The following is a 25,920-nucleotide window of genomic DNA, read 5'->3' as shown; positions in this document are numbered from 1 at the left end:
ATGTCTGCTGCCAGCTCTCTGCTATCTAAAGATCAGTTTCTGTGCTCCATCTGTCTGGATGTGTTCACTGATCCAGTCACCACATCATGTGGACACAACTTCTGCAAAAACTGCATCACTGAATACTGGGATACTAATGACCAGTGCCAGTGCCCCACATGTGCAAAGCTTTTCTACACAAGACCCAAGCTGCGGGTCAACACTTTCATCTCTGAGATGGTTGCTAAGGCCAAACTGTTGGCTGAACAGAAGGCCAGCAGCAGCAGCTCAGAGCAACAAGCTGCCAAACCAGGAGAAGTTCCCTGTGACATCTGTACTGGAACCAAACTGAAGGCCCTGAAGTCCTGCCTGGTGTGTCTGACCTCCTACTGTGAGACTCACCTGGAGCCTCATCTGACAATGTCAGGCCTGAAAAGACATCAGCTGATGGACCCTGTGGAGAACCTGGAGGGCAGGATGTGTATGAAGCACGATAAACCTCTGGAGCTGTTCTGTAAGACCGACCAGACATGTGTCTGCATGCTCTGCTCTGTTTTAGACCACAAGACACATGAGTTTGTTCCTCTGAAAGAAGAATATGAAGGAAAGAAGGCAGAGCTGGGGAAGACAGAGGCTGAAACTCAGCAAATGATTGAGGAGCGTCAAATGATGATTCAGAAGATCAAACACTCAGTCAAGCTAGGTAAAGCAAATGCAGACAGAGAGATAGCAGACAGTGTTCGGGTCTTCAATTTTCTTATGGACTCTGTTGAGAGAAGCCAGGCAGAGCTCATTGAGACGATTGAAGAGAAGCAAAGAACGACAGAGAAACAGGCTGAAGACTTCATCAAAGAGCTGGAACAGGAAATCTCTGAGCTGAAGAAGAGAAGCTCTGAGGTGGAGAAGCTCTCACACTCTGAAGATCACCTCCACCTCCTACAAAACTTCCCATCCCTGAAAGCCGCTCCACCAACCAAAGACTGGACAGAGGTCAGCGTCCATCCATCATATGAGGGGACTGTGGTGAGAGCTGTGACTCAGCTGGAGGAGACGCTCAGTAAAGAGATGAAGAAGCTGTTTGAGGCTGAGCTGAAGAGGGTCCAGCAGTATGCAGTGGATGTGACTCTTGATCCTGATACAGCACATCCCGATCTCATCCTGTCTGATGAAGGGAAACAAGTAAATCATGGTGATGAGGAGAAGAATCTCCCAGACAATCCAGAAAGATTTTCTACTGGCCTTTGTGTTTTAGGAAATCAAAGTGTATCTTCAGGCAGATTTTACTTTGAGGTTCAGGTTGAAGGGAAGACTGAATGGACTTTAGGAGTGGCCAGAGAGTCAATCAACAGGAAAGGACTAATCACACTGAGTCCTGACGATGGTTACTGGACTATATGGTTGAGATATGGAAATGAGTACAAAGCTTTTGACAACCCTGACGTCCATCTCTCTCTGCAGTCTGAGCCTCAGAAGGTGGGGGTGTTTGTGGATTATGAGGAGGGTCTGGTCTCCTTTTATGACGTAGATGCTGCAGCTCTTATCTACTCCTTTACTGGCTGCTCCTTCACTGAGAAACTCTACCCATTCTTAAATCCCGGGTTTAATGATGATGGTAAAAACTCTGTCCCTCTGATTTTATCTCATCTCAATCACTAAGTAGCCAGAGATTCAGTATTGTACAAAGTAACAAATATAGCTGTGGACTCAGATTGAGTCATGAGCTTTCTGTGTTGAAACATTTTCCCTTCTCAAGCCAAAAGAGGAAATAACTTTATGGCAGGATTTGTGTTAGAACTCCCAGTAGTTGTTGCCCAGATCCTCCTGAGATTCACAGACAATACAGTGCAGTGCATTTACAGAAACTCCCTTGTTCCTGTAGTCTGTATTCTTCATGAAGAGAATTTCTTTTATCTCCAGCCATCCATCCGTTCGTTATGTGTATGCTTATTGTGAGAATATATCATAAGGCGAGGATATCTTTGAAAATTGGTGACAGTTCTGCTTTCAGTTAGTTTGCCCCAAACTTTTGAGCTATTGTTAATTCAATATCCACAATGACACAGTTTGTGAATCCAGACTAGAATACTGTTTCTCTCATGTGTACATGTAGCACATAATGAAAAGTGCTCCTTCTGCTAATTAGCACATTTAGCATGCTGTTAATGCTGCCTCTGCCTGACCAGTAGCTCATGTTATATTGATAAGACATGGTAGTAAATGTAGGTAATATTTACATTGTGATAACAGGGAAGGCACATGTCTATGGCATCGATGACGGCTTCACTTCATTTAGATATTTTAGTAAGCCAAAGCAGTTAGCCAGTATACATAACTACGGCCCCACACTGGCATGATTACAGTAATTTGAATACAGCCATTTACCTGCTGTGGATATAAGTTACACTTGTCAGAAGTCAAAAAGTCGAGAAAGGTCTCCCATAAATATTCAGCCTGTTTGAGACATGACACTGGGTCTATATTGTTTGCTAAATGAATATCTGCTACTGTACTGACTAAATTCAAAGTTAGCAGTCGAATGATAAGAAAATAATTACTGTTTTATTTTTTTGTTAAAATAAGATCTGCTCGGCTCAATCAGCTTTTGTAAGGGGGGATTATACTGTAGATTAATTCCTACTTACTGTATGTTTGCACTACTTCATTTTGTTATTGTTAAATTCAACTGCACGTGCTTTGCTTCATCTTGAAAACAGTCTTTAAAATGTAATTGCACTACAGTTTGGGTTTTTCATTCTTTACAGATGTGTGTATTACCTTTGATAGTGTTACCATTCATGACTTGAATTAAGTTCATGCACTATTAACCATAACTCAGTTGTTATTTACTACTTAAAACACAAAATTTTGCAACTCGGGACAAATATACACATTCATGGATAAAATAAATTGCATCCTGTTTCAGATTATCAGCCATGTGGTTGTTGCTTTATTCTTTATACATCCTATTTTTATTTGCTGTATATGATTAGTTTGCTGATAACTGGTTTAAAACATTGATTATGTATTATGTAGTAGGGATGTGCCTGAATACAAATACGTTATTCGGCAAAGCACAAATAGTGGGTTTTTTTGGGTTTTTTTACGAATATTTGTTTCATACAAATATTTTTTAAATAATTTGTTTTTGGGAAGAAAAAAACAAAACATGTCAAATACCAGTGAACGGGTCAGTTATAGTCGCTATCTCAGTGTCTCTCCTCTGCTCCGCTGTTACGTCTATCAGCAGGTCTCAAATGAGGGGGGTCACATCCACCTGCTACATGACGCATATTTCTTAATTTGGACATCACTTTAATTTTTCATCTTTAATTTTCTAAAATTATAAGTGTAATAAAAACAAAAACAGGATTTTTAAGTCTCTTTCCACTTTTATTCGAATACAAATACAAATAATTTTGCTGCCTCAACAAATACAGATACAAATACAAATACTGGGCCCTCTGCACATCCCTAGTTTCCACTGGTGTCAAATCATTACAAACTATTACAACACAAGTTGGAAGCACATTTATTTGTGAACTTTTGAGACAGTCCTCACAGTGAGATAGATGTAATTTTGCCCCCTTAACTTTGGCTAATCATAGCATACAGCATGTGCGCTTATTCAAATTAACCAATCACCTTTCTTAAGTTTTAAGGGAAGGAGAAGTGTTTGGTATAACCTGCAACAAAAATGCCTTTCACAATCTCCCAAAACCCAAGTTACATCTTCAAATATCTGAACTGTATTGAATGTATTAATGTACTTAATTAATGTATTAATGTCATGTATTGAATTGAACTGATTTGAGGTGAAAAGGGTACGATACAGAGAAATTGAAGAAAGTAGGTTGTTTCCTGTTGTTCATATTTGAGATTAAGTTTCATATTTTCTTTGCAACATGGCACTGATGTAAATTTGAGAAACATGTTACGAGATACTATATATATATAGTATAGGGAGCTTCCCTCCCTGAAACTATCAGCAGGCACAGACAGTTTGCAAGGGAGGTGGAAAACTGTCATGCTTTGCTGCTCTAAGCCTGGGGAGAGGGTGAAAGAGGAAGTTGAATGTGCAGCACTGGTAAAAGTGAGGAACATCAAGGCCCTGCAGGGAGTTAGAAAGCATCAGTGGACGGACACCTGAAGGAGCTTCATAAGCCCCTTCTCCTCTAGCCCTGATGCTGATCTGAGTGAAGCACCAATTTTAGGCATTTTGTCCAAATAAAACTGCTTCTCTCATACAAATGTTGAACATATTAAATCTTCACAGGGCAGGAGAACTTCTCAGCAATAGTTCAGGAGATTTTACAACAATCTGAGGCAACATGGAGATGCAGATGAAGTAGGTACCGGCCTGATAATCAGACTGAATTTCCATTTTCTTTCACCTCATTTCATTTCATTCAGTCTGACATCATGTTCATGTTCACTGATTTCTGCTTGAGAGGGGGGTTCATTTGTTTTGTTTTGCCTTAACCAACAACATTTTCAGTCGACACAGAACCTGTGGTAGTGGTTGCTAGTAGCAGTTAACATTTTCATGGATGTAGATATTGTTATGGCTCAGAAATATGACATCCCCATTCTTAATCCCACATGCAAAGCTCTGATTGGCTCTGTTGGGTCATACCGGTTTAAGGTACTGAGGTACAGAGAGGGGCGGACAGGCAATCTGGACAGTCTGTCAAAGAATGGTCTCTGCTGGAGTCATGAGTATACAGAAGAAAAGTTAAGTGAAGCTGATCCCTTGATTAGTATTTTCATGCTACTGAGAAAAAGTCATTTTGAAGGGAAACTGCTGTGGCTTGACACCAATGAAACCATAGAAAGGTAGAAACATCATTCAAAAGAAACAACCAGAAGACTTAAACAGTTTTCCTGTGTTGATAATGACGCATGTTTTATGTAAGACTATTAGCAGCATTACAGGGTGGATTTCGACTCAACCACACAAAAGAGGCTGAGAATATAATCTGACTGGACTGAGCTGCTCCGTAACTGGGCCTGAGACCAGGTAGAAAAAGAGGATGGAGTCACAACACCTGTGAACGGGAAAGAAAAGACCTTTTTCACAACAGACATTTTGACTTGTCAAAGTAGGAAAAGCACAATTGAAATTAAAACACTGATGTTCACTCATTAACAAGGCTTACTGGGACAATTAATGCAATAGAGCCAATATTAATGTTATAATTTACACCTGTGCTGTTCTTGCTCTGATAAGTCAAAATATCTGTTGTGAAAAGGGTCTATCGGACACTTACCCAAAATATAAATTGAGTTTTCTGAGGTAGGGGGGGACCTCAAGTTCAAAAACATCACAAAATAATGCAGCAACCTCCTGATACAGGTGGAAACACATTTATCACAATCGCTCAGATGATATCATCATCTCAATCTAATTAATCAATCAGCTCACCTAAGTGTTACATCGGTTGGTTTGTCCTGCATCCAGTGAACATCTGTACATCTTAAAAACTGACAAGTTTAATAATGATTCCACTGACCAATGAAAACCTTATAATAATCTTGTAATTGCAAAAACTGTATCTGTGAACCATATGTTACTATGTAAAAACATGCTGATAAATCATATTCACTGGGATTAAAACTCAAAGTGTTCATTATAAGTTTAGTCTGATGTTACTCATTTAATTTCAACATATATATTTTTTATCTTAAATAAACATAGTCATGTGAAGGTTTTGATTATTTGTTAACAGGACCATTAATACGACATAGATGAATAGAGTGAATGGCAGGAGGGAATAGGGAGGTTTTGGATTTGATTTTTGTTTGCCTTTGATACTGATGAAAGTTTTTTCTTTTGGTTTGATTTTTTAATTTTATAATTGGCAGAGATAAGACAATTGTGTATTCATTTTTTATTTGACCTGTCTGTTTATATCTATAATAAAAAAAAAAATCTACCATATTCAGTTTTCATGACTTTGTTTGAAATCTGCTCTGTCACATGCAGGATTGATATTTTTACAGTTACACAATTTATTAAATTAATCATGTGCTGTCTGGTACATACGTCACTGTATGTGTGATTATCCTCATAAAAATGTACTTTAACAGGTCAAACATCACTGCACTCAAAGCAAAACAGATTATTTAAAACTTTGACATGATTCCTGTTTCAAAAGTAACAGCTTTTCTGCTGAATTCACAATTTAACATCCTCTTTTTTATTTTGCCAGTGTGTGATCACTAACCAGTGACCCAATATAACCTTATACAATCAACTATTGCTGTGAATTTCAAAATCGGTTAAATAATGACAAACCAATGGTGGAATTGAGGCTATAGAAAAACAGAGCTACATTACACACATTTGTTGTCTTGAACAAATTCATCTTGGACCAACAGAATTTAAGTGAGGAAATGAGTAACAGTTAAAAGAAAAAGAAAAGGTTTCATTTTCCCTGAAATTACGCTCTCAGGCGGCTGCCCATCGTTTCCAGTCATGATACAACCCTAAGCAAGATTAACCAATCAAATCTGATCTGCTGCTGGAAAGTCCACCTTTTGAGAGTTTGGAGAGGAACGTCACAGCAAAAGGAGGCCAGCCTCAACTGAGATTCTTCAAATGAAACTGAAAGTTTGTCAGAGTCAAGATCAGTCTCTCTGTTTCTCTCTAAAGAAAAACTGAGTTCATCAGGCCTTTTCCAACAGACTCTCTGCCAAACACATGTGAGTACAGTTGATCATATTTACTCTGTTTGAACCACATTAAAACATGACAAAGTTCTCCATGTTTATTTGTTAAGTCATGAATGGTAAAGCTATCAAAGGTAAAACGCAGATAATTTGCATTCTTTCATTCTACATACACATATCTGTAAAGAATTAAAAACCCAAACTGTAGTGCAATTACATTTTAAAAGGTGGTTTTCAAGATGAAAGGAAGTATCCTTCCCAATTTGAAAAGTGTGGGACGCACCATTTAATCAGCTATAATTTAAAAAAGAATTTGTGAGCCTTTCAGCTTTGTACATTATATTTTTTTAAAAATGTTTATCCTATATGAAGCAGCTGAGAAAAACTTGATCCTTCCCCTTTTTTCAACAACTAAAGTCAGCTGTTTTCAGGCAGGAACTTCTTGACAACTGGATGATTCTGTTAATCTTGTTATCTACATGGTTTTGTCACTTAAAAGTTACCAGATTTAATATATTTTTCCTTATTGGCATTTCTGTAGAAAAAGTCGTTTAGCTGCACCAGTGTTTGTTGTTCGTGAACACTTGATTAGATGTGATTTTCAAAGTTTTTTGTATAAAATTGAAATCAAACAATGTTTTAGAATGATAATACATCTGACTGTTCCCATTTTCCAATATCAGCACAGTCGCTATGTCTCTCCCTTTGTCACTCCTATTACTGTAGTTAACAAGTGGCTGTAACTTGCTCTGGTCAAAAGGGAACTTTTGAGTAACAGGTGCCATCTGCTGTTTTTAATGCATAATAACATTTAAATGTTCCTTCTAGGACTTGAAACTCAAACTTTTGTCATTAGGATTTCGATTGAGACTTCCTTGTCTTGACTTAGAACTAGCGTCTCAAAATTAGAGATTTCAAAACAGTGACTTAGTCTGACTTCTTTGTATTTCTTAAATATTCCAGTTGAGTAAACTTCTTTAAGCAGGTGACTTGTTGTTTTCTGCTGGTGGCTTGTCATCTTCTATGTGAAGTCAACTAATCCCTGATCCATTTTTCCCCTCAATTATTTTATCAAACAAGTAACATGATTTTTTTTTCACATTTCCATGTTTGTTCCCAGTGTGTAGATATGTCTGCTGCCAGCTGTCTGCTATCTGAAGATCAGTTTCTGTGCTCCATCTGTCTGGATGTGTTCACTGATCCAGTCACCACACCATGTGGACACAACTTCTGCAAAAACTGCATCAATGAACACTGGAATATAAAAGTCCCATGGCAGTGTCCCATGTGTAAAGAGATTTTTACCACACGACCTGAGCTACACAAAAACACTTTCATCTCTGAGATGGTTTCTCAGTTCAGACAGGAGGCTCAACAGAAAGCCAGCAGCAGCAGCTCAGAGCAACAAGCTGCCAAACCAGGAGAAGTTCCCTGTGACGTCTGTACTGGAACCAAACTGAAGGCCCTGAAGTCCTGTCTGGTGTGTCTGACCTCCTACTGTGAGACTCACCTGGAGCCTCATCTGACAGTTTCAGGCCTGAAAAGACATCAGCTGATCAACCCTGTGGAGAACCTGGAAGACAGAATGTGTATGAAGCACGATAAACCTCTGGAGCTGTTCTGTAAGACCGACCAGACATGTGTCTGCATGCTCTGCTCTGTTTTAGACCACAAGACACATGAGTTTGTTCCTCTGAAAGAAGAATATGAAGGAAAGAAGGCAGAGCTGGGGAAGACAGAGGCTGAAATTCAGCAGATGATCCAGAAGAGACGACTGAAGATTCAAGAGATCAAACGGTCAGTCAACTTCAGCAAAGGAAATGCAGAGAAAGAGATAGCAGAAGGTGTTCAGGTCTTCACAACTCTGATGCAGTCTGTTGAGAGAAGCCTGAATGAGTTCATTGACATGATTGAAGAGAGGCAAAGAACGACAGAGAAACAGGCTGAAGACTTCATCAAAGAGCTGGAACAGGAAATCTCTGAGCTGAAGAAGAGAAGCTCTGAGGTGGAGGAGCTCTCACGCTCTGAAGACCACCTCCACCTCCTCCAAAACTTCCTGTCCCTGAAACCTGCTCCACCCACCAAAGACTGGACAGAGGTCAGCGTCCATCCACCATCATATGAGGGGACTGTGGTGAGAGCTGTGACTCAGCTGGAGGAGACGCTCAGAAATGAGATGAAGAAGCTGTTTGAGGTCGAGCTGAAGAGAATCCAACGATATGCCGTGAATGTGACTCTTGATCCTGATACAGCAAATCCTCACCTCATCCTGTCTGATGATGAGAAACAAGTAAATCACGGAGATGTAAAGAAAGATCTCCCAGAAAATCCAGAAAGATTTTCCAATTGTGTTAGTGTTTCAGGAAAGCAGAGTTTCTCTTCAGGCAGATTTTACTTTGAGGTTCAGGTTAAAGGGAAGACTAAATGGACTTTAGGAGTGGCCAGAGAGTCGATCAACAGGAAAGAAAACATCCCACTGAGCCCTCAGGATGGTTACTGGACTATATGTTTGAGAAATAGAAATGAGTACAGTGCTTGTAATAACTCTTTAGTCCGTCTCTCTCTGGAGTCTCAGCTTCAGAAGGTGGGGGTGTTTGTGGATTATGAGGAGGGTCTGGTCTCCTTTTATGATGCAGATACTGCACAACTTATCTGCTCCTTTACTGGCTGCTCCTTCACTGAGAAACTCTACCCATACTTCAGTCCCTGTCCTAATGATGGTGGTAAAAACTCCGTCCCTCTGATCATCTGTCCTGTCAATCAAACTGAGTAGAGTAATCACCTGTTTTATTTCATGAAATGATTAATTCTCTTTGAAGAGAGCAAATATACATATCCGCAGTCGTATACTGTGTACTGTACACTTTCTTGTTTATTAAGAGTTAACAAAAGCATTTTATTATATGCTTTATTTATAGTTCCAGCAGAAATCATATTTTCAAAGAAACCACAATTTTCAATTTGAAGTGGAACCACAGAAAACAAAGTGTGAATATTTCACAGTGTCATAAAGCTTCATTGTAGGGTTCAGCCGAGACCATGACTCCACAGAATATGTGTCAATATTTTACAGGCTGTAATAAGTGCTGAAACACTTGACAACAGAATGACGGATAAAGGATTTTCTTATTTCATCTGAGGTTTGTTTAGTTTCTGTCCACTTTGGCCAATTTGTTTGTTTGAATACTAAATAGATTGATTATGATTTAAAGAAATCTGTAAATATGTGATTATAAAAACCTGTAAACTAAACTGTGTCTGTAGTTTTAATGTAAAGCTTTAAAAACATGGCCTGAGTAAGCAGTGACTTGTTGAACACCAAACACAAAAAATAGAACCTGGTTTACAGAGAAGCTGTGTTTGTGTTTCTGTTACAGTTCATTAACAATCACAAATGATTTTCTGCTTTCTTTACCAAACACTTATTAGTCTACATATGCAGCTTTGTATCATCATGTTTCAATATTTTCTCTCTGCACTGCTTGTTGTTTTTTACCTAGTTGACTTACAATCTGTTGAGAGGCTTGTTTTCTACTGAAGTAGAATATCCAGCATTAACAAACGTTCAATAAGGTTTTTAAACTTTATGCTAACCGTACAGTAACCAATATTTCAATTAAAACATACATCAGTGCTTTGTATCACCTAAAAACATTCCTACATTTTATATTATGTTTCATTTACCACTGTCGTGACGTCCCACAAAGCAACAACAACAACAACAACAACAACAACAACAACAACAAAAACTTAATATCCTGCATTTGCATTATTTTGATTTGGTTACCCTGCACTTCTTCAGCTCTTCAGCAGAAAATGTTTCTCCATAAACACAAAGTATAAATAATTACCATAACAGACACTGTGTTTGGGAGAAACAACTGAGATAAATATGATGAAGGTCACATGACAGACAAGAGTAGCTAAAACGATGAGCCCAAAGTTACTGTACTGTTGCCAAGATGTTTAATTTGGTCTAAAATATAAGACCAAATTAACAGATATTTAGATGGATGTTTGTACCACCTCTGGATTTTGCAACAGCTTTCACATCACCAGAACAAACAAACTTTCACATCAATTGAGCTCAAGATTCTCCAATCAGTCTGAGTATGAAAACACTGCAACACACCTGAAACTTCTCTGTGATTGAATATAATATTACTTTGGGATTAGCGGTAGAGGTAGCACCATATCAAAAACTTTATTTTACATTGCATTATATTACTTTTATCACCATATAAAAATTAGATCCACAAGGATATGTGTTGTTCCTGTGTTCACTTGAAATTAATTCAAGTAGTATTACACAATTTTATCCAATCAACCATTAAAACCTGGAGGACATTATAAAATATCTGAAATCCTGCTGCCTTGATATTCTGTCTACAGACTTTTTCAGAATTGTTTCTAATTGCATGGCCTCAGATCTTTTACAGACTGTCAACATGTCTCTTCTCTCAGGTGTCTTCCCACAGGCCCTGAAAACTGCTGTCATCAATCCACTCTTTAAAAAAGAACAATCTAGACACTTCATTGATGAGCAACTATAAGCACATATCAAACCTCCCATTTTAGTGAAAGTAAAATCAGGTGATGATGTCTTCCAGTCAGGATTTCGACCACACCACAACACTGAGACTGGTCTTGTTAAGGTCTTCAATGACATACACTTAAACACCGACAGTGGCAGAATTACAGTATTAGTATTACTGGATCTCAGTGCCACATTTGACACGGTCGACCACAACATATTACTAGACAGGCTGGAAAACTGGGTGGGAATTTCTGGCACAGTATTGAACTGGTTTGAATCCCACTAAAAGGACAGGGACTACTTTGTGTCTCTAGGTTATTACATATCTGAGTGGACAAAAAGGACATGGAGTTCCCCAAGGCTCCATTCTGGGGCCTCTTCTGTTCAACATCTACATGCTCCCACTGGCTCAGATTATGGAAAACAACAAAATATGTTACCATCATTATGCAGACAACACACAAATTTACATAAGGATATCACCAGGGGACTATGGTCCAATACAAGCACTGAATACGTGCATTGAACAAATCAACGATTGGATGTGCCAGAATTTTCTTCAATTAAACAAAGATAAAACTGAAATAATTGTTTTTGGAGCCAAGGAAGAACGATTAAAAGTCAGCACTCAGCCTCAATCAATAATGTTAAAAACCATAAGCTAAGCCAGAAATCTTGGTGTAGTCATGGACTCAGACGTGAATTTCAACAGTCACATTAAGACAATTGCAAAGTCAGCCTACTATCACCTGAAGAATATATCAAGAATTAAAGGACTTATGTCTCAGCAGGATTTGGAAAAACTTTTCCATTCATTTATCTTCAGTAGGCTCGACTACTGTAACGCTGTCTTCACAGGTCTCCCTAAAAAATCGATCAGACAGCTGCAGCTGATTCAGATGCTGCTGCTTGAGTCCTCACTAAGACCAAGCAAGTGGATCATATTACTCCAGTTCTCAGATCTTTACACTGGCTTCCTGTCTGTCAAAGAATTGATTTTAAAATGCTACTGTTACTTTATAAAGCATTAAATGATTTAGGGCCAAAATATATTTCTGATCTACTGCTAAGTTATGAACCATCCAGACCTCTCAGGTGGTCTGGATCAGGTCTGCTTTCTGTTCCCAGAGTCAAAACTAAACATGGAGAAGCAGCGTTCAGTTTTTATGCTCAACATATCTGGAACAAAGTCCCAGAAAACTGCAGGTCTGCTGCAACTCTCTTTTAAATCACAGCCGAAGACTTTTCTGTCTGCCTTTTAATAAACCAAATTTGAGGGTTAATATCTTGCATTGTACTGTAACTTTTATCTTATCTTATTTTAAGCTTATTTTTTTATTTCTAATTTAACACTTTTTAATTGTATTTAAATGTCTTTTTATATTGCCTTGTGTTGCTTTTATATTCTGTCTTGATGCCTTTTATGTTCAATGTAAAACACTTTGAATTGCCGTGTTGTTGAAATGTGATGTACAAATAAACTTGTCTTGCGTAATGAGAGAAGGCACAAACTTCTTGGCACAAATTGTGATTTAAAGCAAAGGAGCAGATAAGGAACATAAAGCATAATACAGAAATGGTATCTGCATAAGGTTGAATAAAATGATGGTTGTTTTTAACCGTCTTTCACCTCGTTTTATGAAGTAAATCTGAAGAGGTTTGTGGAAGTAGAAGTTAAAAAATGTGTTTTTTAAATAACTGTTGATTTAACAGCAATGTTGACTAGACTACATTTGTTGAACTCGATTCAAGGAAAAGAGAAAAAGAAGTTAATAATTACATGAAAACCTCAGCAGTAAAAACTAGCTGCCTGTAGAGTTCAGTGCTTGGCCATCCAAAACCTTTACTTTAACTTTAAATCAAAGGCAGGATGTGTTTATTGGTTTTTTTCTCCTTTTTATTTTGACCACCTTATGCAAAACCTCAAACTTTCAACACACATAATTAAACTAAGCAATGACTTTTCATGTCTTAGTCTCTCACATGTCAGGTACAGTACTACCTTTGATCCATGATATTTCACAATAATCTTGTTAATCAGAACGAGGAAACAATCTCAATAACAGAGCTGCAGTAAGAGGAGGAGCAACACTGGAAAGATAAGAGAGCTGCAACGTCACTCTGCATAAATGAAACTTTAAGTTTGTCAGAGCGATAGCAGAGCTGCAGTCGAGTCTCTCCACTTCTGTCCAAATAAAAATTAAACTGAGTTCATCAAGTCTTTCTCAACAACACAGCAGAGTCTCTGCCAAACACTGGTGAGTACAACTGATCATATTTAATGTGAGAAATTCAGTTACACTGAACCTCTGTGGTTCAGTGTAACTGAATCTCTGTGGTTTGGAGTTTAGTTTCACTTCTATCTTCCTGGTCTTATTACTATTTACTGATCACTTCCTACAGCAACACTGCATTCTATTTCCTGTAGCTGTTTCACATTAAAAAGCTTTTCATCAACAGGCAGCAGCTTTTATTGTGAAGCAGCTGGAGGTAATAAAAGGTGATTATTACCAAGTTAGCAGAGCTTTGTTAGCAGTGCTATTCTTCTATAAGAGTTGGTCTACACAACAAGATATGGACATATTCTGTGTTATGTTGTCAGTGGTTCATTTTAAAGATTATAAGGAAGAATAGTACAAGCAGAAACAGCCACAATGAGCTGTTAGATAAATGTTGCAGCCAAGGACTCAGGCAGATGCAGGACTGTCGTGCAACTAGCAATGTCTTAATTTTGCTTCAAACATCGAAAACAAAGCAGTCTATGCTCACTCTTACAATCTGGCAGCACACTTTCTCTGCTGCTAAAGACAAATGTCTTCTTCTCTTGGCTACCATGACAACAACAACAACAGTTTTCTTCTTCTCCTTCACAACTCGCTTTTTCCGCCTCAACAGCATAACCTGATGGCGGGAACCAGACAGCGCAGCCACAAACAATACTGAATGAAATACAAACTCACAAACACTGTATCCTGGAAAGACATTCAGGATTATCTACATTGCCTGCAGACATGAACCTTTTTGCAGTTTAAATTTAACCCATTAGATTAATTAAATTCTGCAAATTAACCTGTTAAACTCAACTAAATTAAAAAAGAAAATAAATTGGGGGGTCTCTGATTTAACAGTAGGGAATGCCCTCGTTAACAAATATAAAATATCTTACTGATATCCATTGACCCCTCACATAAACAGCTGCAGATGACAGTCTCTTAGTGTGTTTGTGCAAACCAGCTCACATAAAACACGTCATCAAAGTAAACAACAACTTTAAACTCACCATGCAGCCTTGTGGATAACTGTTTGAGCTGCCAGCATGACTTAAATGATCACGGTTGCTAAAGGCTTGGTGAGTATGTCCCCACGCTTATTGAAACACAGCATATATGATTGTAATTACTTTACCTACTATGATATGCTATACTTGATAAAACAATAATCATCTTTCGTTTTAAACAAATTATATGATGTGTTTCTTTCCTGCTTTCACACTACATATGTAGATATGTCTGCTGTCAGCTGTCTGCGATCTGAAGATCAGTTTCTGTGCTCCATCTGTCTGGATGTGTTCACTGATCCAGTCACCACACCATGTGGACACAACTTCTGCAAAAACTGCATCACTGAACACTGGAACAGTAATGACCAATACCTGTGTCCAATGTGTAACAAGGTTTTCAACAAAAGACCTGAGCTTCATGTCAACACATTGTTCTCTGAGATGGTCTCTCAGTTCAGACAGGAAGCTCAACAGAAAGCTAGCAGCAGCAGCTCAGAGCAACAAGCTGCCAAACCAGGAGAAGTTCCCTGTGACGTCTGTACTGGAACCAAACTGAAGGCCCTGAAGTCCTGTCTGGTGTGTCTGACCTCCTACTGTGAGACTCACCTGGAGCCTCATCTGACAATGTCAGGTCTGAAAAGACATCAGCTGATGGACCCTGTGGAGAACCTGGAAGACAGGATGTGTATGAAGCACGATAAACCTCTGGAGCTGTTCTGTAAGACTGACCAGACATGTGTCTGCATGCTCTGCTCTGTTTTAGACCACAAGACACATGATGTTGTTCCTCTGAAAGAAGAATATGAAGGAAAGAAGGCAGAGCTGGGGAAGACAGAGGCTGAAATTCAGCAGATGATCCAGAAGAGACGACTGAAGATTCAAGAGATCAAACACTCGGTTGACCTCAGTAAGGAAGATGCAGACGGAGAGATAGCAGAAGGTGTTCAGGTCTTCACCGCTCTGAAGGAGTCTGTTGAGAGAAGCCAGGCAGAGCTGATTGAGACGATTGAAGAGAAGCAAAGAACGGCAGAGAAACAGGCTGAAGACTTCATCAAAGAGCTGGAACAGGAAATCTCTGAGCTGAAGAAGAGAAGCTCTGAGGTGGAGAAGCTCTCATGCTCCAAAGACCACCTCCACCTCCTCCAAAACTTCCCCTCCCTGAAAGCTGCTCCACCCACCAAAGACTGGACAGAGGTCAGCGTCCGTCCATCATATGAGGGGACAGTGGTGAGAGCTGTGGCTCAGCTGGAGGAGATGGTCATTAAAGAGATGAAGAAGCTGGTTAAAGCTGAGCTGAAGAGGGTCCAGCAGTATGCAGTGGATGTGACTCTTGATCCTGATACAGCAAATCCCTGGCTCATCCTGTCTGATGATGGGAAACAAGTAAACTGTAGTGATGTGATGAAGAATCTCCCAAACAACCCAAAGAGATTTTCTATAAATCCCTGTGTGTTAGGAAAGCAGAGTTTCTCTTCAGGCAGATTTTACTTTGAGGTTCAGGTTAAAGAGAAGACTAAATGGACTTTAGGAGTGGCCAGAGAGTCGATCAACAGGAAGGGAAAAGTCACGCTGAGTCCTCAGAATGGTTACTGGACTATATGGTTGAGAAATGGAAATGAGTACAAAGCTCTTGCTGACCCTTCAGTTCGTCTCTCTCTGAAGTCTCAGCCTCAGAAGGTGGGGGTGTTTGTGGATTATGAGGAGGGTCTGGTCTCCTTTTATGACGTAGATGCTGCAGCTCTTATCTACTCCTTTACTGGCTGCTCCTTCACTAAGAAACTCTACACATTCTTCAGTCCCTGTAATCATGATGGTGGTAAAAACTCCGCCCCTCTGATCATCTGTCCTGTCAATCAAACTGAGTAATCACTTGTTTTATATTAGGAAATGATTAATTCTCTTTGAAGAGAGCAAATGTACCTATCCACAGTCGTATACTGTGTACTGTACACTTTCTTGTTTATTAAGAGTTAACAAAAGCATTTTATGATATGCTTGTTTACAGTTCTAGCAGAAATCATATTTTCAAAGAAACCACAATTTTCAATTTGAAGTGGAACCACAGAAAACAAAGTGTGAATATTTCACAGTGTCATAAAGCTTCATTGTAGAGTTCAGCCAAGACCATGACTCCACAGAATACGTTTCAATATTTTACAGGCTGTAATAAGTGCTGAAACACTTGACAACAGAACAACGGATAAAGGATTTTCTTATTTCATCTGAGGTTTGTTTAGTTTCTGTCCACTTTGGCCAATGTGAAATGTAAGTGTGCTTTACAAGTATACGTTGTATATTCAGGGGTTATTTTTGTGGGTTTATGGCTGTTAACTATGTATTTATCTTGCTCTATTTTATGTTTTCTGTCGATAGTCATAGCCCACAGCCGTATTTTTTGTTATTGTTGTTGTTTTTCATTTAAATAATTTTTTGTGTTAAATCTGCAACAAGATGTGAAAGCACATGAGCTGCTCTCTAAAAGGACTCAGTAGCTTGCTCACTCTGTTAAAATGACCTGTTGCAAACGTGGTCAACAATAAAATTAAAGCTACGAGAACCTCTGAGTAATTGTGTCCTGCGTGGCATCTAATTCCACGGGCTACACATACATACACACACACATATATATTGGGTCTGGAGGTCACACATAATGTGGCCAAAACCACCTCCTGGCCGCCAGTCTAAACACACCATTGGACTGACATGTCATGACCAAAAGAACCAATCTAATTCCACCAAAACAAATATCATATCATATACACATATATAATACATACACACACCCATATACATCCACACAAATAATGTAATATATGATAATGCACACGCACACACACACACACACAAATGTAGTTGAATTAAATTAAAATATGTACAGAAGTAATAATAATAATGATAATGATAATAATCCAGTGCTTTTCTAGACCCAAAGCACCAATTGACAGTGATACAAAAACAAAAACATTCAGCATAAAAGCACATAACATTGTAGTAACAGGCAGTGGCAGATGAGAAGACTTCTAACAGCTGTTGTTTAAAGCATGTTTAAAAAGGTGTGTTTTAAAAAGTTTTTTAAAACTGAAAAGACTGTGTGTGATCCTGAGTTCTTCAGGCAGAACGTTCCAGAATCGGGGGAAACTGCAGCAGAAGGCTCTGTCGTCCATAGTTTTCAGGTTGGAGGAGGGTTGGTGGAGATTGGGTAGGCTACTAGTGCGAAGTGGGCGGGAGAGTGTGTAAGTCTGAATGATGTCACTTAGATAATGGGGCACAGATCCATGAATAGGTTAATGTGAGGATTTTGTACTCCATACAGGAGTAACGGTGGGTGAACAGGCCAAAACAAATAATCAAACAATCAAAAGAAAAATGAAATAGATAAATAATAATACCAACAATAGTAATAGCTGTTATAATAATAATAAATGTGTAATTTGATTATTTTAATGGAGTCATCGTCATTGTGGTCCTAACTGGGTCAAGATGGGTCCACCAGGCACAGAAGCAGCACCGGGGGCGGTGAGGGTGGACAGGCACCGCATAGGCCCACCTCACAACCCTCCACAGCAGAACATAGCATATCGGTCATGTAGTGATATGTGAGATTGTACTTGTGCACATGTATGCACAATCAAGCAACATAAAAACACCTACACTTCCTAACAGCCCCAGAATCTTTCATGACCTTTTTGTATGCAGCACTACTCCAGGAGAAGGCAGGTAAGGAGAGTGAAAGATTTCACTGTTTTTAAATTATTCCCATCCTTCCCCACAGATCTAGGAATTTACAGGTTCGTAGTTTTCTTTTAGATTTTTATCTTTCTATCATCCAGTGTGTTTTAAGATAGAAATCTGATGTATTAACTTGTGTGCATATTTGACATTTTATTATAAATGCTTTACTAAACAGGATTATAATATTACTGACATCTGATTTGCTGCTACTTAAGTTTCCTAAAATTGCAGTTGGTAAATTGATTGTATATTTTAATATTTTTAATGTCCACTTTTGGATAAAATAAGGCTACAACAGGATACGTCACTGCTTTAATCACCTAAAAAAGATGTTTCCTGCCTTTTTATTCTGTTTCATTAAACACCTTTAAATGTTGTCACATGTTCCACAAAAACAAACTAAATATCCCTCATTTGCCTCATTTTGATTTGGTCACCCAACAGTTCTTCAGCTCTTCAGCAGAAAATGTTTCAACATAAACACAAAGTCTAAATCATTCCCATAATGCACTTGGGTAGCACAACATGGGTCAGGCACTGTGTTTGGGAGAAACAACTGCGATAAATATGATGAGGGTCACAAGACAGACAAGAGTAGCTAAAATGCCAGGCTGCTCCTCCCTCCAGGTCTTCATGTCACATCTCTAATACCTTAACATAACAATCTCCTTATTTAAAACAGAAAACTGTATGTTCAGTTGGGGTACAATGGACTGAAAAGCTGTCTGTCATAGAGACCTAACAGCCTTCTGCATGTCTCCCGCCCCCCTCTCGGTATCAATAAAGTCTTATCTTCTGTAGGCTTCTGTAGCTGCAATAAAAGTTTCTTAAACAGGGAAGATCATTACTGTCATCAAGATTTACTAAAACAGGTTGAGGATTCAAACCATCCAACTCCTGCTAACAAACACTTTTTCATTTCTTTACATTTTTCTGAACCTCAGAGCAGAGCTGCTGACATGACGTTAGCTCTGTGGCTAACAGGGTTCACACTACAACTCCCAAACTCCCAAAGGACAGTGCTGGCAGTGTGAAGCATCACTCAGTACAGAGATGATAGATTCTACATTTATCCCTGTCAGGACTGTGGTGGTTCACCACAAAACAGTCTGAACAAAGACGGCACAAACTTATACACACAGTTTGTAGATTATAGCAAAGATACAAATAAGGTTGCACATAAAGCAAAATATAGAAATTGTATCTGCATGAGGTTAAATTAAATAATCTTTCAGTAGTCATCAACTGTTTCTGATCTTGTTTTTTGTTTGGAGAAGGAAACTGGAAAAGTTTTGTAGAAGTGAAAAGTGTGTTTGGAAATAACTAACTGAGGATGTTTGCAGAAAAACCTCAAACATAATTAAGCTAAGCAACATCTTTTCACATGTCTTATTCCTCCCACCTGTCAGGTACAGTCTCACCTTTGCTCCATGATATTTCACAATAATCTTGTAAATCAGAGGGAGGAACCTAAAACAAACAGAGCTGCAGTAAGAGGAGGAGCAACACTGGAAAGATAAGAGAGCTGCAACGTCACTCTGCAGAAATGAAACTATAAGTTTGTCAGAGCGACAGCAGAGCTGCAGTTGAGTCTCTCCACTTCTGTCCAAATAAAAATTAAACTGAGTTCATCAAGTCTTTCTCAACAACACAGCAGAGTCTCTGCCAAACACTGGTGAGTACAACTGATCATATTTAATGTTTCAACAACCAGCTTTAACACAGCAGACAGGAAGTTCCACTCTTTTCATTTCATACTGACACTTGTGAAATTAGTGACAATATAACTAAAGATGTTTTTACACAGATTCAGTGAAACAACTTTAATTGTTTTTTAAACAGTCTCTCTGTGTCAGTTCTCAGGACTTTTGTAACTTGTAACTGAATCTCTGTGGTTTGGAGTTCAGCTTCACTCCAACCTTCCTGGTCTTATTACTATTTACTGATCACTTCCTACAGACACACTGCATTCTATTTCCTGTAGCTGTTTCACATTAAAAGCTTTCTACCAACAAGCAGCAGCTTTTATTGTGAAGCAGCTGCAGGTAATAAAATGTGTTTGTCACCAAGTTAGCAGAGCTTTGTTAGCAGTGCTATTCTTCATTAAAAATTCCTCTATACAACAAGATATGAACATATTCTGTCAGCGGATCAGATTGTATTGAGCAACAGTAAAAGCACAAACAGCCACAATGAGCTGTTAGATAAATAACTACAGATGAGACTCTTACTGTAGTTTGTACAAACCAGCACACGTCCACCATTAAAGGAACAAGGCCTTTAACCTGGCTGTGCAACACTGGAGAAAATTATTTAGGCTTGCCAGCTTGTCTTAAATGGTTATGGTTGCTCACTGCATATTTAACTCAAAATTTACTTTACCAAATATCACATGATACTTAATGGAACAGTAAACATACATGTTTCTTTTTAAACAACATAAAGAATGTTTTTTTCTTCTTTCACACTACATATGTAGATATGTCTGCTGCCAGCTGTCTGCGATCTGAAGATCAGTTTCTGTGCTCCATCTGTCTGGATGTGTTCACTGATCCAGTCACCACATCATGTGGACACAACTTCTGCAAAAACTGCATCACTAAACACTGGAACAGTAATGACCAGTACCTGTGTCCGATGTGTAAAAAGGTTTTCAACACAAGACCTGAGCTTCACGTCAACACTTTCATCTCTGAGATGGTTTCTCAGTTCAGACAGGAAGCTCAACAGAAAGCCAGCAGCAGCTCAGAGCAACAAGCTGCCAAACCAGGAGAAGTTCCCTGTGACGTCTGTACTGGAACCAAACTGAAGGCCCTGAAGTCCTGTCTGGTGTGTCTGACCTCCTACTGTGAGACTCACCTGGAGCCTCATCTGACAATGTCAGGCCTGAAAAGACATCAGCTGATGGACCCTGTGGAGAACCTGGAAGACAGGATGTGTATGAAGCACGATAAACCTCTGGAGCTGTTCTGTAAGACCGACCAGACATGTGTCTGCATGCTCTGCTCTGTTTTAGACCACAAAACACATGAGTTTGTTCCTCTGAAAGAAGAATATGAAGGAAAGAAGGCAGAGCTGGGGAAGACAGAGGCTGAAATTCAGCAGATGATCCAGAAGAGACAACTGAAGATTCAAGAGATCAAACACTCAGTTGACCTCAATAAGGAAGATGCAGACAGAGAGAAAGCAGAAGGTGTTCAGGTCTTCACTGCTTTGAAGGAGTCTGTTGAGAGAAGCCTGAATGAGCTCATTGAGACGATTGAAGAGAAGCAAAGAACGACAGAGAAACAGGCTGAAGACTTCATCAAAGAGCTGGAACAGGAAATCTCTGAGCTGAAGAAGAGAAGCTCTGAGGTGGAGCAGCTCTCACGCTCTGAAGACTACCTCCAACTCCTCCAAAACTTCCAACCCCTGAAAGAAGCTCTACCCACCAACGACTGGACAGAGGTCAGCGTCCATCCATCATATAAGGGGACTGTAGTGAGAGCTGTGGCTCAGCTGGAGGAGATGTTCAGTGAAGAGATGAAGAAGCTGGTTGAGGCTGAGCTGAAGAGGGTCCAGCAGTATGCAGTGGATGTGACTCTTGATCCTGATACAGCAAATCCTGCACTCATCCTGTCTGATGATGGAAAACAAGTAAACTGCAGTAATGTGAAGAAGAATCTCCCAGACAACCCAGAGAGATTTTCTCCTTTACCCTGTGTTTTAGGAAAGCAGAATTTCTCTTCAGGCAAATTTTACTTTGAGGTTCAGGTTAAAGGGAAGACCAAATGGCTTTTAGGAGTGGTCAGAGAGTCGATCAACAGAAAGGGGAAAATCACACTGAGCCCTCAGGATGGTTACTGGACTATATGTTTGAAGAGTAGAAATGCGTACTTAGCTTGTCATGACACTTCAGTTGAACTCTCTCTGAAGTCTGAGCCTCAGAGGGTGGGGGTGTTTGTGGATTATGAGGAGGGTCTGGTCTCCTTTTATGACGTAGATGCAGCAGCTCTCATCTACTCCTTTACTGGCTACTACTTCACTGAGAAACTCTACCCATTCTTCTGTCCCTTTTTTAATGATGGTGGTAAAAACTCCACCCCTCTGATCATCTGTCCTGTCAATCAAACTGAGTAGAGTAATCACCTGTTTTATTTTATGAGAGGATTCATTGTCATTTACAGGAACAAATATACACATTCAGTGTCATAAACTGTACACTTTCTTGTAGAGAAGAGTATTTTGTGTATCACATGAAAGGTGGGATCTCTATTTAAAATTAAAACTATTAAAACGTCTGATTAATTCCAGACAACTTTATTCTCAATTCAAGTTGAAATCAAAGTTCACAAAAAAACCCAAACTTTTCAGTTTCAAGTGTAACAAACAGTCTCAGGCTGCATCTTTGTAAATGTGAGGTTTTGCTGCAACTTTCTGCTCTATATAATAGTAAACTGAATATTTTGGGGTTTTGGACTGTTGGTTGGACAAAACATTTGAAAACATCACATTGAGCTCTGAAAAAAATTGTGACAAACATTTGTACTATTTTCTGACCTTTTACAAAGTAAAAATCAATAATAAAAAAAAACATATAAGAGAGGTTAACTGTTAATGAAAATAATCATTAGCTGCAGCAGTAGTTGATTAATAGAATATATTTTAATGGAATTTTTACATTTTGCCTGAGGTTTGGTATGTTATCGGCCACTTTGGCCATTTTCTGTTTGTTTTTTACATTGATCAGATTTATTATGATTTAAAGAAATCTGTAAATATGTGATTGTAAAAAAGAAATATATAAACTAAATTATGTCTGTTGTTTTTAAAACATGGCCTGAGTAAGCAGTGACTTGTTGAACACCTAACACAAAAAATAAAACCTGGTTTACAGAGAAGCTGTGTTTGTGTTTCTGTTACAGTTCATTAACAATCACAAATGTTTTTGCTGCTTTCTTTACCAAATACTTATTAGTCTACATATGCAGCTTTGTATCATCATGTTTCAATATTTTCTCTCTCTACTGTTTGTTGTTTTTACATAATTAACCTACAATCTATTGAGAGGCTTGTTTTCTACTGAGGAGAACATCCATCTGGGTTTTGTACTATTTATTGTTGCATATAAACAAACATACAAAGATGTTCAGTAAGGTTTTTAAACTTTACGGCAACCATACAGAAACCAATATTTCAATTAAAAACATGCATCGCACATTTTGTTGAGACAAATAGTAAATACAACACATATATATACTGTACATACATATGTAGCCGGGTGGTAAATTGGTTCAGATGAAATTTTCCATTTAGGTGTGATATAGCTCTCAAAGTTGTTTAAATGTTAATACATGTGTTATTTGTTGTTTTCATTTGAGTGTAAAATTGTTTAAGTAAAATGTGGAGCAGATTTTAAGTAGTCTGTCACAGTCTCACTTGTTATTGCTGATTTTGGTCACAAGGTGGCAGCGTTGAGTAATATTATTGTCCCTCCGCCAAGTGCATCTTGGTCTTTCTTCCTGTTTACGTGCGAACAACCAGAGATTTGCAGAGTGGACGGTGCTGCGACTCCGTTGTGTAAAGTAATAGGTAAATACACACATATCTTGTAATACATTCTTTTACAAATACTTAAAAGGACGTTATCTGTCGATATTTTAACGAGATGGTTTGATTTAGACACTACGGGAGTTCATGTCCTGGGATTTTGGCGCCAAATGTTGACCACTGTGTTCTCAACTGCATAGCAAGGTAATGTTAGTGTGCATAAAGCCACACCGTGCTATTGTACTTTGTTAATAGAGGAATTGTACAGGTTTTACATTCATTTGAACTCTGTTTGAAGGTTAAACAACGAGTGTGTGAGTTGTGCAGTCTACGGGGAGTTCCATGTGATTTGGTGAAACTTGTTGAAATGTAAGTGTCCTCTACAAGTATCCATTGTACATTCATGGGTTATTTTTGTGGGTTTATGGCTGTTAACTATGTATTTATGTGGTTCTATTTTATGTTTTCTGTCGATAGTCATAGCCCACAGCCGTATTTTTTTTCTTTTATCATTGTTGTTTTTCATTTAAATAATTTTTTATGTTAAATCTGCAATAAGATGTGAAAGCACATGAGCTGCTCTATAAAAGGACTCAGTAGCTTGCTCACTCTGTTAAAATGACCTGTTGCAAACGTGGTCAACAATAAAATTAAAGGTACAAGAACCTCTGAGTAATTGTGTCCTGCATGGCATCAAATTCCATGGGCTACACATACATACACACACACATATATATTGGGTCTGGAGGTCACACATAATGTGGCCAAAACCACCTCCTGGCTGCCAGTCTCAACACACCATTGGACTGACATGTCATGACCAAAAGAACCAATCTAATTCCACCAAAACAAATATCATATCATATACACAAATATAATACATACACACACCCATATACATCCACACAAATAATGTAATATATGATAATGCACACACACACACAAATGTAGTTGAATTAAATTAAAATATGTACAGAAGTAATAATAATAATAATAATCCAGTGCTTTTCTAGACCCAAAGCACCAACAGACAGTGATACAAAAACTAAAACATTCAGCATAAAAGCATATAACATTGTAGTAACAGGCAGTGGCAGATGAGAAGACTTTTAACAGCTGCTGTTTAAAGCATGTTTTTAAAAGGTGTGTTTTAAAAAGTTTTTTAAAACTAAAAAGACTGTGTGTGATCCTGAGTTCTTCAGGCAGAACGTTCCAGAATCGGGGGACACTGCAGCAGAAGGCTCTGTCGTCCATAGTTTTCAGGTTGGAGAAGGGTTGGTGGAGATTGGGTAGGCTACTAGTGCGAAGTGGGCGGGAGAGTGTGTATAAGTCTGAATAATGTCACTTAGATAATGGGGCACAGATCCATGAATAGGTTAATGTGAGGATTTTGTACTCCATGCGGGAGTAACGGTGGGTGAACAGGCCAAAACAAATAATCAAACAATCAAAAGAAAAATGAAATAGATAAATAATAATACCAATAATAGTAATAACTGTTATAATAATAATAAATGTATAATTAGATTATTTTAATGGAGCCATCATCATTGTGGTCCTAACTGGGTCAAGATGGGTCCACCAGGCACAGAAGCAGCACCGGGGGCGGTGAGGGTGGACAGGCACCGCATAGGCCCACCTCACAACCCTCCACAGCAGAACATAGCATATCGGTCATGTAGTGATATGTGAGATTGTACTTGTGCACATGTATGCACAATCAAGCAACATAAAAACACCTACACTTCCTAACAGCCCCAGAATCTTTCATGATCTTTTTGTGTGCAGCACTACTCCAGGAGAAGGCAGGTAAGGAGAGTGAAAGATTTCACTGTTTTTAAATTATTCCCATCCTTCCCCACAGCTTAGTTGTTCCCATCCCTCCAGGAATTTACAGGTTCGTAGTTTTCTTTTAGATTTTTATCTTTCTATCATCCGGTGTGTTTTAAGATAGAAATCTGATGTATTAACTTGTGTGCATATTTGACATTTTATTATAAATGCTTTACTAAACAGGATTATAATATTACTGACATCTGATTTGCTGCTACTTAAGTTTCCTAAAATTGCAGTTTGTAAATTGATTGTATATTTTAATATTTTTAATGTCCACTTTTGGATAAAATAAGGCTACATCACTGCTTTAATCACCTTAAAACATGTTTCCTGCGTTTTTATTGTTTCATTAAACACC

The 25,920-nt window shown here is 38.6% G+C and overlaps 4 protein-coding genes across 4 annotated transcripts; all 4 read left to right on the top strand.

Annotated features, from left to right (window-relative positions):
* On the top strand, window positions 1-2,583 carry LOC122974742 (E3 ubiquitin-protein ligase TRIM21-like). The gene has a single exon (XM_044342652.1). It carries the CDS (start codon window positions 1-3, stop codon window positions 1,633-1,635), a length of 1,635 nt encoding a protein of 544 aa, XP_044198587.1. The 3' UTR covers window positions 1,636-2,583.
* A 5,194-nt stretch (window positions 2,584-7,777) lies between these two features.
* LOC122974699 (E3 ubiquitin-protein ligase TRIM21-like) lies at window positions 7,778-9,973 on the top strand. The gene has a single exon (XM_044342593.1). The coding sequence runs from the start codon at window positions 7,778-7,780 to the stop codon at window positions 9,419-9,421; it is 1,644 nt and encodes a 547-aa protein (XP_044198528.1). The 3' UTR covers window positions 9,422-9,973.
* Window positions 9,974-14,640: 4,667 nt separating this feature from the next.
* Window positions 14,641-17,029, top strand: LOC122974731 (E3 ubiquitin-protein ligase TRIM21-like). The gene has a single exon (XM_044342625.1). It carries the CDS (start codon window positions 14,691-14,693, stop codon window positions 16,329-16,331), a length of 1,641 nt encoding a protein of 546 aa, XP_044198560.1. The 5' UTR covers window positions 14,641-14,690; the 3' UTR covers window positions 16,332-17,029.
* A 3,649-nt stretch (window positions 17,030-20,678) lies between these two features.
* On the top strand, window positions 20,679-22,692 carry LOC122974736 (E3 ubiquitin-protein ligase TRIM21-like). The gene has a single exon (XM_044342639.1). It carries the CDS (start codon window positions 20,679-20,681, stop codon window positions 22,314-22,316), a length of 1,638 nt encoding a protein of 545 aa, XP_044198574.1. The 3' UTR covers window positions 22,317-22,692.
* Window positions 22,693-25,920: the final 3,228 nt, after the last annotated feature.

Source organism: Thunnus albacares, chromosome 3, assembly GCF_914725855.1.
Source record: "Thunnus albacares chromosome 3, fThuAlb1.1, whole genome shotgun sequence".
In the NCBI taxonomy this organism is placed as follows: Eukaryota; Metazoa; Chordata; class Actinopteri; order Scombriformes; family Scombridae; genus Thunnus; species Thunnus albacares.
This window is presented reverse-complemented; position numbering and strand designations above follow the sequence as displayed.

Coding starts and splice junctions, on each gene's coding strand:
- LOC122974699 (XM_044342593.1), top strand. CDS start 7,778: ATGTCTGCTGCCAGCTGTCTGCTATCTGAAGATCAGTTTCTGTGCTCC.
- LOC122974731 (XM_044342625.1), top strand. CDS start 14,691: ATGTCTGCTGTCAGCTGTCTGCGATCTGAAGATCAGTTTCTGTGCTCC.
- LOC122974736 (XM_044342639.1), top strand. CDS start 20,679: ATGTCTGCTGCCAGCTGTCTGCGATCTGAAGATCAGTTTCTGTGCTCC.
- LOC122974742 (XM_044342652.1), top strand. CDS start 1: ATGTCTGCTGCCAGCTCTCTGCTATCTAAAGATCAGTTTCTGTGCTCC.